This window comes from Nerophis ophidion, linkage group LG13, assembly GCF_033978795.1.
Source record: "Nerophis ophidion isolate RoL-2023_Sa linkage group LG13, RoL_Noph_v1.0, whole genome shotgun sequence".
Lineage (NCBI taxonomy): Eukaryota > Metazoa > Chordata > Actinopteri > Syngnathiformes > Syngnathidae > Nerophis > Nerophis ophidion.
Window position 1 is genome coordinate 35,531,377 of NC_084623.1, and position 14,623 is coordinate 35,545,999.

At 37.8% G+C, this 14,623-nt stretch overlaps 1 protein-coding gene across 1 annotated transcript in view; it reads left to right on the forward strand.

The window, feature by feature from the left end:
* LOC133564490 (chloride channel protein 2-like) overlaps window positions 1-14,623 on the forward strand; it is a 361,490-nt gene that overhangs the window by 71,386 nt on the left and 275,481 nt on the right. The window contains exon 2 of the mRNA XM_061918842.1: window positions 4,246-4,396. Coding sequence (XP_061774826.1) covers window positions 4,246-4,396 — 151 coding nt within the window. The remainder of the gene's footprint in view (window positions 1-4,245; window positions 4,397-14,623) is intronic.

The following is a 14,623-nucleotide window of genomic DNA, read 5'->3' on the forward strand; positions in this document are numbered from 1 at the left end:
TAAAAATATTTTGGTACCTGTCCCAAAATGTATTTTGATACTTTTCAACATAAAGGAAACAAAAATATATATATTTTTGGCTTCATTTGAACAAAAATCTTACAATAAATTAACATATAGTTCCTCTTGCACTTAAGAACAATTTTAAAAGATAAATAACAATTAAAAGGCATTAAACACATTGAGCTTTTTCTATTGCACTCAAAGAACAATTTACAATTTAATATAATACACATAGCCTCCCACAATCTAGGATTGGGTCCGAATAGAATAGAGAGCTTTATTGGCTTTGAAATAAATGCTTCATGATTCAGTGTTGCCACACTTGGGCTATGCTTTAAGAAAAATACAATCATTTGTGAAGTGAAGTAAATGTATATAGTACAAACACCGTTTCCATATGAATTGGGAAATCGTGTTGGATGTAAATATAAACAGAATACAATGATTTGCAAATCCCTTTCAACCCATATTCAATTGACAACATATTTGATGTTCAAACTCAAACTTTTTTGTTTTTTGCAAATAATGATTAACTTAGAAATTCATGGCTGCAACACGTGCCAAAGTAGTTGGGAAAGGGCATGTTCACCACTGTGTTACATCACCTTTTCTTTTAACAACACTCTAAACGTTTCAGAACTGAGGAAACTAATTGTTGAAGCTTTAAAAGTGGAATTCTTTCCAATTCTTGTTTTATTTAGAGCTTCAGTCATTTAACGGTCCGGGGTCTCTGCTGTCGTATTTTGCGCTTCCTAATGCACCACACATTTTTGATGGGACTGCAGGAACTTCGTATTGTGAGGCAGACGCACTAACCCTTCTGCCACCGTGAAGCGACCCCGAAAGGGAATAAGCGGTAGAAAATGGATGGATGGATGGATTTTTGATGGGAGACAGGTCTGGACTGCAGGCGGGCCAGAAATGTATCTGCACTCTTTTTTTTGACAAAGCCACACTGTTGTAACACCTGCTGAATGTGGCTTGGCATTGTTTTTCCAAAATAAGCAGGGGCGTCCATGAAAAAGAGGGCGCTTAGATGGCAGCATATGTTGTTCCAAAACCTGTATGTACTTTTCAGCATTAATGCTGCCTTCACAGATGTGAAAGTTACCCATGCCTTGGGCACTAACGCATCCCCATACCATCACAGATGCTGGCTTTTGATATTTGCGTCGAAAACAGTCTGGATGGTTCGCTTCCCCTTTGTTTTTGGAAATATTCAAAATCCTGTAATCCATACCAATTTGAAATGTGGACTTGTCAGACCACAGAACACTTTTTCCACTTTACATCAGTCCATCTTAGATGATCTCGGGCCCGGAGAAGCCGGCGGCGTTTCTGGATGTTGTTGATAAACGGCTTTCGCTTTGCATAGTAGAGCTTTAACTTGCACTTACAGATGTAGCGACTAATTCTATTCAGTGACACTGGTTTTCTGAAGTGTTCCTGAGCCTATGTGGTGATCTCCTTTAGAGATTGATGTCAGTTTTTGATACAGTGCCGTCTGAGGGATTGAAGGTCACGGTCATTCAGTGTTGGTTTCCGGTCATGCCGCTTACGTGGAGTTATTTCTCCAGATTCTCTGAACCTTTTGATGATATCATGGACCGTAGATGTTGAAATTCCTAAATTTCTTGCAATTGCTCTTTGACAAACGTTGTTCTTAAACGGTTTGACTATTTGCTCACGCAGTTGTGGAAAAAGGTTGTACCTCGCCCCCATCCTTTCTTTATACCCAATCATGGCACCTACCTGTTCCCAATTAGCCTGCACATCCGTGGGATGTTCCAAATAAGTGTTTGATGAACATTCCTCAACTTTATCAGTATTTATTGCCACCTTTCCCAACTTCTTTGTCACGTGTTGCTGGCATCAAATTCTAAAGTTAATGATTATTTGCAAAAAAAAAAAAGTGTATCAGTTTCAACATCAAATATGTTTTCTGTGTAGCATATTCAACTGAATATGGGTTTAAAACGATTTGCTAATCATTGTATTCCGTTTATATTTACATCTAACACAATTTCCCAACTCATTTGGAAACGGGGTTTGTATATAATTGATTCCGATTAAGTGTTCAAGTCTATTTTCAATTTTCTCAAAATACTTGTTTTGGTCTTTTTGTTCAAATTTTTAAACTCAAGGGGTAATTCTTTGTACACAGGAGGACTTTGAGGGCAAAAACCAAAATATTTAATCGAGTAATAGTAGTTTTTGCTCAAATAATTGTTTGTAATTAAAGGGAATGACAAATGAGTTTTGATATTGTTAAACTGTCAATAACAATCAGTATTGTTGAACTGTCAATAACACTCACTCTAAACACATTGAAAAAATGTGGGTTAATTTAATACATGTGATTGGTATTTGTATTGGCCGATTTTACTCATTGATGATCAGTATCAGCATCATCAACACAAAATTCTGACTGAAACATCCCTAATTAAGATAGTCATGACGATGCAGCTGACGAGGATTCTGCATGAATCCTTATATTGTCTGGACAGGTTGGACTCCAGGGGGTTGAATTCGAAGGGGTACATTCTTAGTTAAAATTTTCAAATATATCTCGTCTGGTAACTTCTCTAAAACCTTGTTTAAGGGCCATCAGTCAAGTTGTGATTTTGCAGCAATGGTTTAAAGGCCTACTGAAATGAGATTTTCTTATGTAAACAGGGATAGCAGGTCCATTCTATGTGTCATACTTGATCATTTCGCGATATTGCCATATTCTTGCTGAAAGGATTTAGTAGAAAACATCGACGATAAAGTTCATAACTTTTGATCGCTAACAGAAAAGCCCTGCCTTTACCAGAAGTCTCAGACGATGACGTCACCCTTTGAGGGCTCCTCACATTGTTTTTAACGGGAGCCTCCAACAAAAAGAGCTATTCAGACCGAGAAAACGACAATTTCCCCATTAATTTGAGCGAAGATGAAAGATTTGTGTTTAAGGATATTGATAGCGACGGACTAGAAAAAAACTAAATAAAAAAAAATCAAGTTTAAAAAAAAAAAAACGCGATTGCATTGGGACAGATTCAGATGTTTTTAGACACATTTACTAGGATAATTCTGGGAAATCCCTTATCTTTCTATTGTGTTGCTAGTGTTTTAGTGATTTTAATATTACCTGATAGTCGTAAGGGTGTATCCACGGGTGTCTTGAGGCCAGTGTCTGATGTAAGTCGACAGCAGCTGTATGTACGGCTCAAGCTCAGCTGATCTCCGGTAAGTTCTCACCGAAAATTGCTGGTTGACATTTGGTCGGGATCCATGTTCGCTTGACCGCTCTGATCCATAGTAAAGCTTCACCTCCGGGAATTTTAAACAAGGAATCACCGTGTGTTTGTGTGGCTAAAGGTTAAAGCTTCCCAACTCCATCTTTCTACTTTGACTTCTCCATTATTAATTGAACAAATTGCAAAAGATTCAGCAACACAGATGTCCAAAATACTGTGTAATTATGCGGTATAGCAGACGAATTTTAGCTATGTGTGTTTGCGCAGCTCTAATATTTCCTAACAGTCCGTGACGTCACGCGTACATGTCATTATTCCTCCACATTTTTAACAAGAAACTCCCGGGAAATTTAAAATTGCAATTTAGTAAACTATAAAGGTCGTATTGGCATGTTAATATTTCATCATTGATATACAAACTATCAGACTGCGTGGTCGGTAGTAGTGGGTTTCAGTAGCCCTTTAAGAAAGCATTTCAGTTGAAATAGTTTCACAAATGTATGTTATGAAACACAATGACTAGAAAACATTCTCATTTGTGATCTGTCAAAATGGTTGATTTCTATTTTTTGTCAAAGCTCAGCACATTTCATGCTACTGAAATCAGACTCTGCGACCTTCTATGACCAGTCGAGGTAGGGTTTGACAATCCAGCAGTGTCCCTTTTCCTGCCCACCAGCATTAAGGAAGGAGTGGTGCCCTATACTACTCAACTTCCTGACACTTGCACTTTTGCACTGTGTGTTTTCAAAAACAGTATGCAATTTGAGTTTGATAATGATTATGTGTGGATTTACTGGCCTGTACACTGACCTTTGAACCCCAGATAAGGCATTGTTGCTAATGGCCCACTGTAATCAGCTCTTATTTATGGTCATTTGCCAAATAGATAGAATAACAGTCCTTGACCGTATTATTAGGTTGTTGGGACTTTTTCAAAAGGAGAATTTGTATAAACCATTACCTTTTTTTTTTTTTTTTTACAACATGATTTTTCTAGATGTATGGGCGTTACACCCAGGAGCTGGGGGTGTACGCTAAAGAAGAAGCAGCTCGACTGAGGGAGAGTGGACAGAGGCGATCGGTCAGTGAGCGAAGTCGGAACTTGGACCTGCTGGAATACAACAAAGGACGCTGTGCCAAGTGTCGCAGTAAGTGTTACAAAGCTGGGTACTTAGAGGGAGGAAAAAAACATACTCACGCTGTTTTCCCTGATGTTGCAACTGGAAGTCCCTAAAAATTATGAGTTGCTTCACAAAAGCGAAATTGTCAGAAAATCAACAAGACTGAGACAAAAGCCCCAGATATTGAGCACCACATTTACTTTACATCGACACAATATTCCTATTCAGGTTCATATTCTTCTGTTCACAAGCAAAAATAATATAATATTCCGGTACATAAATGTTAATTAACATTTTCCAAATATTGTCATAACCTCAGGCATATTCTATTTTTTTGCTGAAAAGCTAAACCCCGAACATTAAATGTTTTACGTTTTGTTTTATTTTATTATAATTTGTGGTTTTGTTGCCAAATTTTGAGCTTGGCGATCCCTGTGTTTTGATATTTTTGTGTACACCTTAATTGATTCCAAACGGTGCTTGTCACAAGGCAGTAAAACAGCTCCTCAAATAAAATCAAAATCATCGTCAGGGACTTAAAGGGGAACATTATTACCATTTCAGATGGGTTAAAACCAATAAAAATCAGTTCCCAGTGGCTTATTTTATTTTTTGAAGTTTTTTTCAAAATTTTGCCCAACATGGAATATCTCGAAAAAAGGCTTTAAAGTGCCTGATTTTCGCTATCTGTAAATCCACCCGTCCATTTTCCTGTGACGTCACATAGTGATGCCAATACAAATAAACATGGTGGATAGCGCAGCAAGATATAGCGACATTAGCTCGGAGGTTTTCAGCGGCTCAAGCGATTCAACAGATTACACATGTATTGAAACAGATGGTTGGAGTGTGGAGGCAGATAGCGAAAACGAAATTGAAGAAGAAACTGAAGCTATTGAGCGAATAGCTATTGAAGCTATTCGGCGATCGCCTTCTAACCAACGATTGCATATTTTGACCACTGGAGCGACTTAAATCCATCGATTGTTAAGTGTTTGTTTGGCATTAAATGTGGGTGGAGGGAAAGGCTTGATGCAAATATAGCTACAAATGTACATACAGCTAGCCTAAATAGCATGTTAGCATCGATTAGCTAGCAATCATGCCGTGACCAAATATGTCTGATTAGCACATAAGTCAATAACATCAACAAAACTCACCTTTGTAATTTCGTTAACTATCGTTGGAAATGCATCTGCTTTGAGTGTCGCAGGATGTCCACACATTCTTGCCATTTCTGCCATGTTAGCATCGATTAGCATGCCATGCTAATTGATGCACACTCCACGTAAGACAACTTGAATCCGTCCCTGATCGTGTTGTTACACCCTCCGATAACACACCAACGAGGCATGATGTCTCCAAGGTATGGAAAACAGTCGAAAAAACGGAAAATAACTGAGCTGATTTGACTTGTGTGTGTAATGTGTTTGAGAAAATGGTGGATTGCTTCCCATTGTAACGTCACGGGTGAAAGGTCATAACTCCGACAGCGAACAATTGAAAGGCGTTTAAATCGCCAAATTCACCCTTTTAGAGTTCGGAAATCGGTTAAAAAAACATATGGTCTTTTCTCTGCAAAATCAAGGTATATATTGACGCTTACATAGGTCTGGTGATAATGTTCCCCCTTTAAGATCTGCGGAAGCCAGCTGTCCAATCAGCTAAACGGACTCAATAAGTTCATGGTGACGTTTTTGTGTATTTGCGAATCTGAAACAATACGAAGAGGATGTCATTGTAAGCTTATAATACTAACACAAACATCTGTAAATGTGTTAGCATGTTCGCTAATACTAACAACACTGGCTTGATTACATTACGATAGCACATACAAATATGCATGAAAACACTCCTACATACATCACACATGGGACAGTTTAGTAAGTATGAATAGTTTTAGTTATATTCTAAAACTTACACACTTTGATTGGAGCGATGAATAAAGAATCCTTTCGAGCAGAAAGGCTATGGACGGTTTTACTTTCGATTCAGGGCACAATACAAGTAGTACATATTGTCACACTTGTACTTGGATTTGTTTTGCTTCTTCCACGCAAAGGATGATTGGCACGAGCCAGACGAGAGTGTGAGTACATTTTGATTTAGTTAAACACTACAACACAAAAACAGGAAAACAAAGGGCGCGCACAACGGCGGATAACAAACTAGACTATACTCAAAACAAAAGCAGTACAATGGCATGACTATATACAAACGAACAAAAACACTAACTGTGGCACAAAACAAACCAAAAACTTGCACTGAGGCATAAATACAAAAAATTTACGTGGCGTGGTCAAAACAACAAACAGCGTGGCAAGGCATGAAAGTCAGCAAGGTAAGGTAGGTAGGATAGTAGGTATCGTAGGTAAGGTACAAAGTTGCCAGGACGAGGACTGAAATAGAATGGCTTTAATAATGACTATGATGATGATTAGTAACAGGTGTGAGAGGGCTGAGGACAGGGGCGTGACTTGAGGGCAAGGTGAAAATCAATGGGTTGGCATGGAGACGAAAACAAACCAGGAAGTGCAAAAACAGAACTGAATGTCCAAAAAACAAAACGTAACATGACCAAAATGACAAAAAATAAAACATAATCCACAGGGGTGACACATATTCAGCAGCCCCTGCAGTAAGCGAACTCATCCGAAAGATGGGACTGTGTCTCGGTAAGTGTTTTACAAAAAACATTTGTTGAATACAAAACATTATGCCCGATAGGGAAGAAAAATCCATTAATTAGTCGCACTGTTTTATAAGATGCTTATAGTCCAGCAAATACCGTAGTTGTCCTTGTTTTTTTACAGTATTGAAAATTTATGGAAAAGTGTTGTAACCAGGAAACATTGTAAAACGCAAGGTCATAAAACAAACAGGTTTTATCCGGCCCGCGGGATGAGTATAAAAAAGAGCCGACATTTTTTAATAAAACGGCTGTTCTAAATGTGTCCACTATATGTCACAATAGCAATTCTTTGTCTCTTTGTAGATGATACTACATATTTAAAAAAATACACCACATGATGTTAGTGCACTCGTTGAGGAAAATGAGCAAACCACTTCGATAACATTCTGTAATCTGATTTTGATATATTTTTTTTATCGCGATAGATTGAAAATGAACACCAATGACTGATGACTGATGAACATTATCACATAATGTATTCAGAAAGTATAAATGACGACAAAGATAGAATACTATTAACAGCAACATGTAAAAAACCTCAACGACATTATGATTCTTACATTTTCAGAATGTGCTTGTTGTATTTTTAAACAAACAAAAAAAATCAAGACAAGTTTTCTTTATTTTTAAGTTATCGTGCAGTGATTTTACCAGTACGGCCCACTTGGGAGTAGATTTTTCTCCATGTGGCCCCCGATCCAAAATGAGTTTGACACCACTGACTTAAAGGCCTACTGAAACCCACTACTACCGACCACGCAGTCTGATAGTTTATATATCAATGATGAAATATTAACATTGCAACACATGTCAATACGGCCGGTTTAGTTTACTAAATTACAATTTTAAATTTCCCGCGGAGTTTCCTGTTGAAAACGTCACGGAATGATAACGCGTATGATGACGCGTGTTTGTGACGTTATTGGTTGGAGGGGACATATCAACCCAGCACCACTTGCGGCTAAAAGTCGTCTCTTTTCATCGCGCAATTACACAGTATTTTGGACATCTGTGTTCCTGAAGCTTTTGCAATTTGTTCAATTAGTAATGGAGAAGTCAAAGTAGAAAGATGGAGGTGGGAAGCTTTAGCCTTTAGCCACACATATACAAGGTGTTTCCTTATTTAAAATTCCCGGAGGTGAAGCTTTACTATGTATCAGAGCGGTCAAGCGAACACGGTTCCCGACCACTTGTCAACTGGCAGGTTTCGGTGACAAAATTGTGGTAAAAAGTCGCCTCTTACCGGAGATCAGCGGAGCTTCTGTCCTGCTGCAGCTTCGTGACTTCTCTCAGAAACTGCCGTCAACACACCCATGGTCACACCCCTCCGACAATCAGGTACTATTTAACTCACTAAAACACTAGCAACACAATAAAAAGATAAGGGATTTCCCAGAACTATCCTAGTAAATGTGTCTAAAAACATCTGAATCGCTCCCAATGCAATCGCCTTTTTTTAAAAAAATGTTCCTTTATTATTTTTTTATTTTTATTATTTCAAGTCCTTCACTCTAAATTTCCTCATCCACGAATCTTTCATCTTCGCTCAAATTAATGGGGAAATTGTCGCTTTCTCTATCCGAATAGCTCTTGCTGCTGAAGGCTCACATTATAAACAATGTGAGGAGTTGAGGAGCCCTCACACCGGTGACGTCATCGTCTGCTACTTCCGGTAAAGCCAAGGCTTTTTTATTAGCTACCAAAAGTTGCAAACTTTATCGTCGATGTTTTCTACTAAATCATTTCAGGAAAAATATGGCAATATCGCGAAATGACCAAGTATGACACATAGAATGGACCTGCTATCCCCGTTTAAATAAGAAAACCTCATTTCAGTAGGCCTTTAAAGTGAAATTGGAGTTTACTCGCCTAATCTCGAACATGATCTCTAAGGTGTCGCACCTCAATGGTTAGGATCTACTACTTTAAAGGTTAATTTATCAGATTGTTTCTAAAGATTTTAAAGGAATCCCATAATTTTATGCTTATCGGAAACTTTGCAACTTTATTGGACGATATTGTGACAATCTTGAGCACGCTGATCCATTTCCCCCGATCTTATTAATGTGTCATGTTGCATCATTTTAACAAAACAGCATGGACACATACACACCAGTTGCTTTTTGCTGGCGAAATTGTTTGATGGTGTTAGTTTGCTGCTGAATTAATTGAATTGTGTCCATAAAGATCCCTCAAAGAAAGCGACACAATGATTCCTTCCTATTAAAAAATATTCTACAAGCGTTATTACATGCACAATTTAAAAGACTGCGTATTCTGCCCCAAGCCTGACTCGATGTCTTTTTCAAGAACACCTTCACATCTCATCACACTCATTGTACAAGACTTATTTCCTGTGTCCCTCTGAAGCTGCCTTTAACTGTAATTGTGGCACCCTCCCTTGTTGAGAAACTCAATGCACATATCATCACATTGACCATGTTAACATGTGAATGTCTGTGTGTCATCTCATCAAAAGACAAACATTTGCTGTATTTCTATTGAAGGGATTGAGTCGGCTTTCATTTTTCAACTTTAAATTGACCGGCACACCAATAGGCCATCAATACAGTAAATAAAACATCTGACACGCAATGCACACAGACAAAATCATTCCATTCTGATATACTGTTACTTGAACTCATTAATTATTTGAAAGATATCCATTCACTGTTGCCTTTTGAAGCTAAACCAGCAGCAGCATTAACACCTTTATAGTTTGCACCGGATGACCCCTCAGGAACATCACTTAAAGGGGTCCTGTTTTCCAAAACCAACTTTTCCTACCTAATGTTACCTGTTGTCGTTGTGAATTTGGGATCTGCCAAATTTAAAATGAAATTGTCGAGGCATTGCAGAGATATTTCTAAAACAATTTTGCCTTCCTCCATACTTGAGGGAAATGAGCCATTTGGAATTTGCCCATTTGGTTACAGCGGATCATATACAGTTGGGCAAAAAGTATTTAGTCAGCCACCGATTGTGCAAGTTCTCCCACTTAAAATTATGACAAGAGGTCTGTAATTTTCATCATAGGTACACTTGAACTGTGAAAGACATAATGTGAAAAACAAATCCAGGAATTCACATTATAGGAATTTTAAAGAATTTATTTGTAAATTATGGTGGAAAACAAGTATTTGGTCACTTCAAACAAGGAAGATCTCTGGCTCTCAAAGACCTGTAACTTCTTCTTTAAGAAGCTCTTCTGTCTTCCACTCGTTACTTGTATTAATGTAACCTGTTTGAACTTACCTGTATAAAATACACCTGTCCACAGCCTCAAACAGTCAGACTCCAAACTCCACTATGGCCAAGACCAAAGAGCTGTCGAAGAACACCAGGAAAAGAATGTTAGACTTGCACCAGACTGGGAAGATTGAACCTACAATAGGTTCAATACTGTGGGAGCAATTATCAGAAAATGGAAGACCTACAAGACCACCGATAATCTCCCTCGATCTGGAGCTCCACGCAAGATCTCATCCCGTGGGGTCAAAATGATCATGAGAACGATGAGCAAGAATCCCAGAACCACACGGGGGACCTGTTGAATGACCTGCAGAGAGCTGGGACCAAAGTAACAAAGGTTACCATCAGGAACACACTACGCCGACAGGGAATCAAATCCTGCAGTGCCAGATGTGTCCCCCTGCTTGAGCAAGTGCATGTCCAGGCCCGTCTGAAGTTTGCCAGAGAGCACATGGATGATAGAGCAGAGGATTGGGAGAATGTCATGTGGTCAGATAAAACCAAAATATAAGTTTTTGGTATAAACTCAACTCATAGTGTTTGGAGGAAGAAGAATACTGAGTTGCATCCCAAGAACACCAGACCTGCTGTGACGCATGGGGGTGGAAACATGCCTTGGGGCTGTTTTTCTGCTACAGGGACAGGACGATTGATCCGTGTTAAGGAAAGAATAAATGGGGCCATGTATCGTGAGATTTAGAGCCAAAACCTCTTTCCATCAGTGAGAGCTTTGAATGGTTGACCAAATACTTATTTTCCACCATAATTTACAAATAAATTATTTAAAATTCCTACAATGTGAATTCCTGGATTTTTTTTTTACATTCTGTCTCTCATAGTTGAAGTGTACCTATGATGAAAATTACAGACCTCTGTCATCATTTTAAGTGGAAGAACTTGCATAATCGCTGGCTGACTAAATACTTTTTTTCCCCACTCTATTAGTATAAATATACCCAAATGGCTTTGCGCAGGTCCACCATTGTACCAACTGGCTCGAGCCTATTGTTGTAGGGCAGACTGGCTCGCACATGCACATGCATCCTCCGCTGTTTCTATGTCTAATACAAAGTAGCGTGTAGTTCAAACTTATGTCTGCCAGGTAGACTCGCTATAGAGGGGCCTCAAACTTAAACAAAGATGGCGGGCAGAAGACACGGTCAAAATAGGGGCACGTAAATTAGACCGTCCACAACACGGCGCATCCTGAAGAAACGGTCAGAAATCAGCTTAAACGGTCTGTAAAACATAATTTATACCACATTTTGACCAAAGAAGCACCATTACATGATATGTAAATCACAAGGAAGTGTTTTAAATGAAGAAAAAATAATAATATGCCCTTTAAACAAGATGTCAATAGTGTATATATGTGTTATTTGTTACAATTACTATGTGTAATGTAAGAGTACAGTTTTATAGCAACATTAAGCTAAAATATGCTTAAAGAGGATACAAAAAATTCTTACTGATATATTACTGTATGCATCTTTTTACTGTATCCATTGAATGTGGTTGCCCATGTTATTTACCAGCCGACCAGCAGGGTGCAGCATTGAGCTACAGCACACATCCAGTCACTGGCCGAGTGGAAAAAGTAAACTTTGCTTTCTTTCACTTTTGCTGTTTAATTTCACTGTCAGGCAGCATGCAAAGGCTTTGCCTCACTATTCAGGGTGCAATTGTTTAATATTTTCCAATCATGGTCTATTATTTTAGTGTCCTACTATACAAATGGAGTTGCATCATTCACTCATCCACTGATTAGCTTATTTTCTCTTCCCCTCGTCCTTATTATGGTCACTGGTAAGATGGAGTCTATACCAGCTGAATGTTTGTGTGTCTATACATAACTATGTCATTGACTGGCGATTATTAATATCATAAACACTTTATTACTTTTTGTAATTACTGGTAAATATTAGGCATCAGCTTGGTGCTCTTAAATGTAGTTAATGTCCTTTTGTTTCCTTGTTTCATTTTTGTTTTAGTTTATTTATTTACCTTTATTTTATTGTTTACTCTTTGTATCTGCACTGAAATACGTAATTTCCTCATTGTGGGATAAATAATGTCTATCCTATCCTTCAACCACGCCAAAACAGCAACAGCAACAAAAACTCTCTCTTTTTTTCCTCCACACTCAACCATCCTCTTTCATCCACTGTTGTGGTTGAGCCACTGAGAAGTTCACAGCCATAGAAACAGTCGGTCACATTCAACACTGCACATAACTGTCTGGTTTCAACAGTATTGAATGAATGAATGAATTCATTTATTTATTCCGGCAGACAGACATATATAGCAACACTTCATCACTCTTTGTAATTTGACAGACATGCAACGGCACCCACCGAAAAGGGATACGGGAAAAAAAGCCAGAACGCTTATCCATGTCCCGCCCCTAATTTACAATCAATTTATATGTTGGTTTTGTAGGCCAAGTTTCAACAGCAGATTTGATGGATACATGACAATTTCAGAACAGCTGGAAAACACTTTGTCAATAGCTTTGAGCGACCATGAGATTAGCTCCATCTTGCCTGGGTATCTTTTGTCCTCTGAAGCCTTCTCTGGTGTGTTATGTCCCTTATTCCACAGTCAATTCTTTTGCACCTGTGTCCCACAGTTGAGATAGTGCAAACAACTAGTCATGTTTTTGATAGTTTCCCAACAACATATTTTTTACCGCAAGGTTGAACACTCTTAGGCTGGAAGACAGTTTAATTTTTCCGCTCACATTGTCCTACAGTTTCATTTCCGCTATAGATAACGTTTGGGCCTTGAATGTGGAATTTACTATGTTATGTTTTAATTTCTGAGTTCATGTGGACCATCTCTGAGTGAAAACCGAACTCTGTTTATTTGCAAGTAGAGGACTTTGTGAGGCCATAAACATAACTTCATAACTTGAAGGCTACTGTATAGGATTATATCATGTGGTTTAAGGAAATTACTCATTGGTATGAGCTCAATATGGGGCATAATCCATTAAGTATTAAACCTACAGAAGGCAAAAAGCAGATTTTTTTTTTTTACGTACAGTTATTTCTAAATAACTATTTTATCAGTCTTTTTTTTAATTATTGATGAATAAGCCAAACTATTGGTTTTGGATACAGTGACACAATTTTGATTAAAATAAGTCTCGAATAATAATTGGAAGAAACAACATAATTTTAAGAGGGTCCCTTTGTCATACCAGGTTTCTTTACATTTCATAGTTTGGCATATTCTAAGTCAGTGGTTCTCAAATGGGGGTACGCGTACCCCTGGGGGTACCTGAAAGTATGACAAGGGGTACGTGATTTTTTTTTAAATATTCTAAAAATAGCAACAATTCAAAAATCCTTTATAAATATATTTATTGAATAATACTTCAACAAAATATGAATGTAAGTTCATAAACTGTGAAAAGAAATGCAACAGTGCAATATTCAGTGTTGACAGCTAGATTTTTTGTGGACATGTTCCATAAATATCGATGTTAAAGATTTCTTTTTTTGTGAAGAAATGTTTAGAATTAAGTTCATGAATCCAGATGGATCTCTGTTACAATCCCCAAAGAGGGCGCTTTAAGTTGATGATAACTTCTATGTGTAGAAATCTTTATTTATAATTGAATCACTTGTTTATTTTTCAACAAGTTTTTAGTTATTTTTATACATTTTTTTTCCAAAAAGTTCAAGAAAGACCACTAGAAATGAGAAATATTTTTGCACTGTTATACAATTTAATAAATCAGAAACTGATGACATATTGCTGTATTTTACTTCTTTATCTCTTTTTTTTTTCAACCAAAAATGCTTTGCTCTGTTCAGGGGGTACTTGAATTAAAAAAAAATGTTCACAGGGGGTACATCACTGAAAAAAGGTTGAGAACCACTGTTCTAAGCCACCGCATTGATAATTGTGTAAATGCATATTTAAATTAAAATGAAAGTATCTAAGTGGCCTCCACATCCTGTAATAGTGTTTTTCAACCACTGTGCCGCGCGGCCTAGTGTGCCGTGGGAGATTATCTAATTTCACCTATTTGGGAGTATAAATAATTTTTGCAAACCAGTAATTATAGTCTGCAAATTATGTGTTGAGTGTCGGTGCTGTCTAGAGCTCGGCAGAGTAACTGTGTGATACTCTTTCATATCAGTAATTGGCAGCCAGTAGCTAATTGCTTTGTAAATGTCGAAAACAGCGGGAGGTAGTGTGAAGGTAAAAAGGTGTCTAATGCAAAAACCAAAAATAAACAAAAGATGAGTGCCCCTAAGAAAAGGTATTGAAGCTTAGGGAAGGCTATGCAGAATGAAACA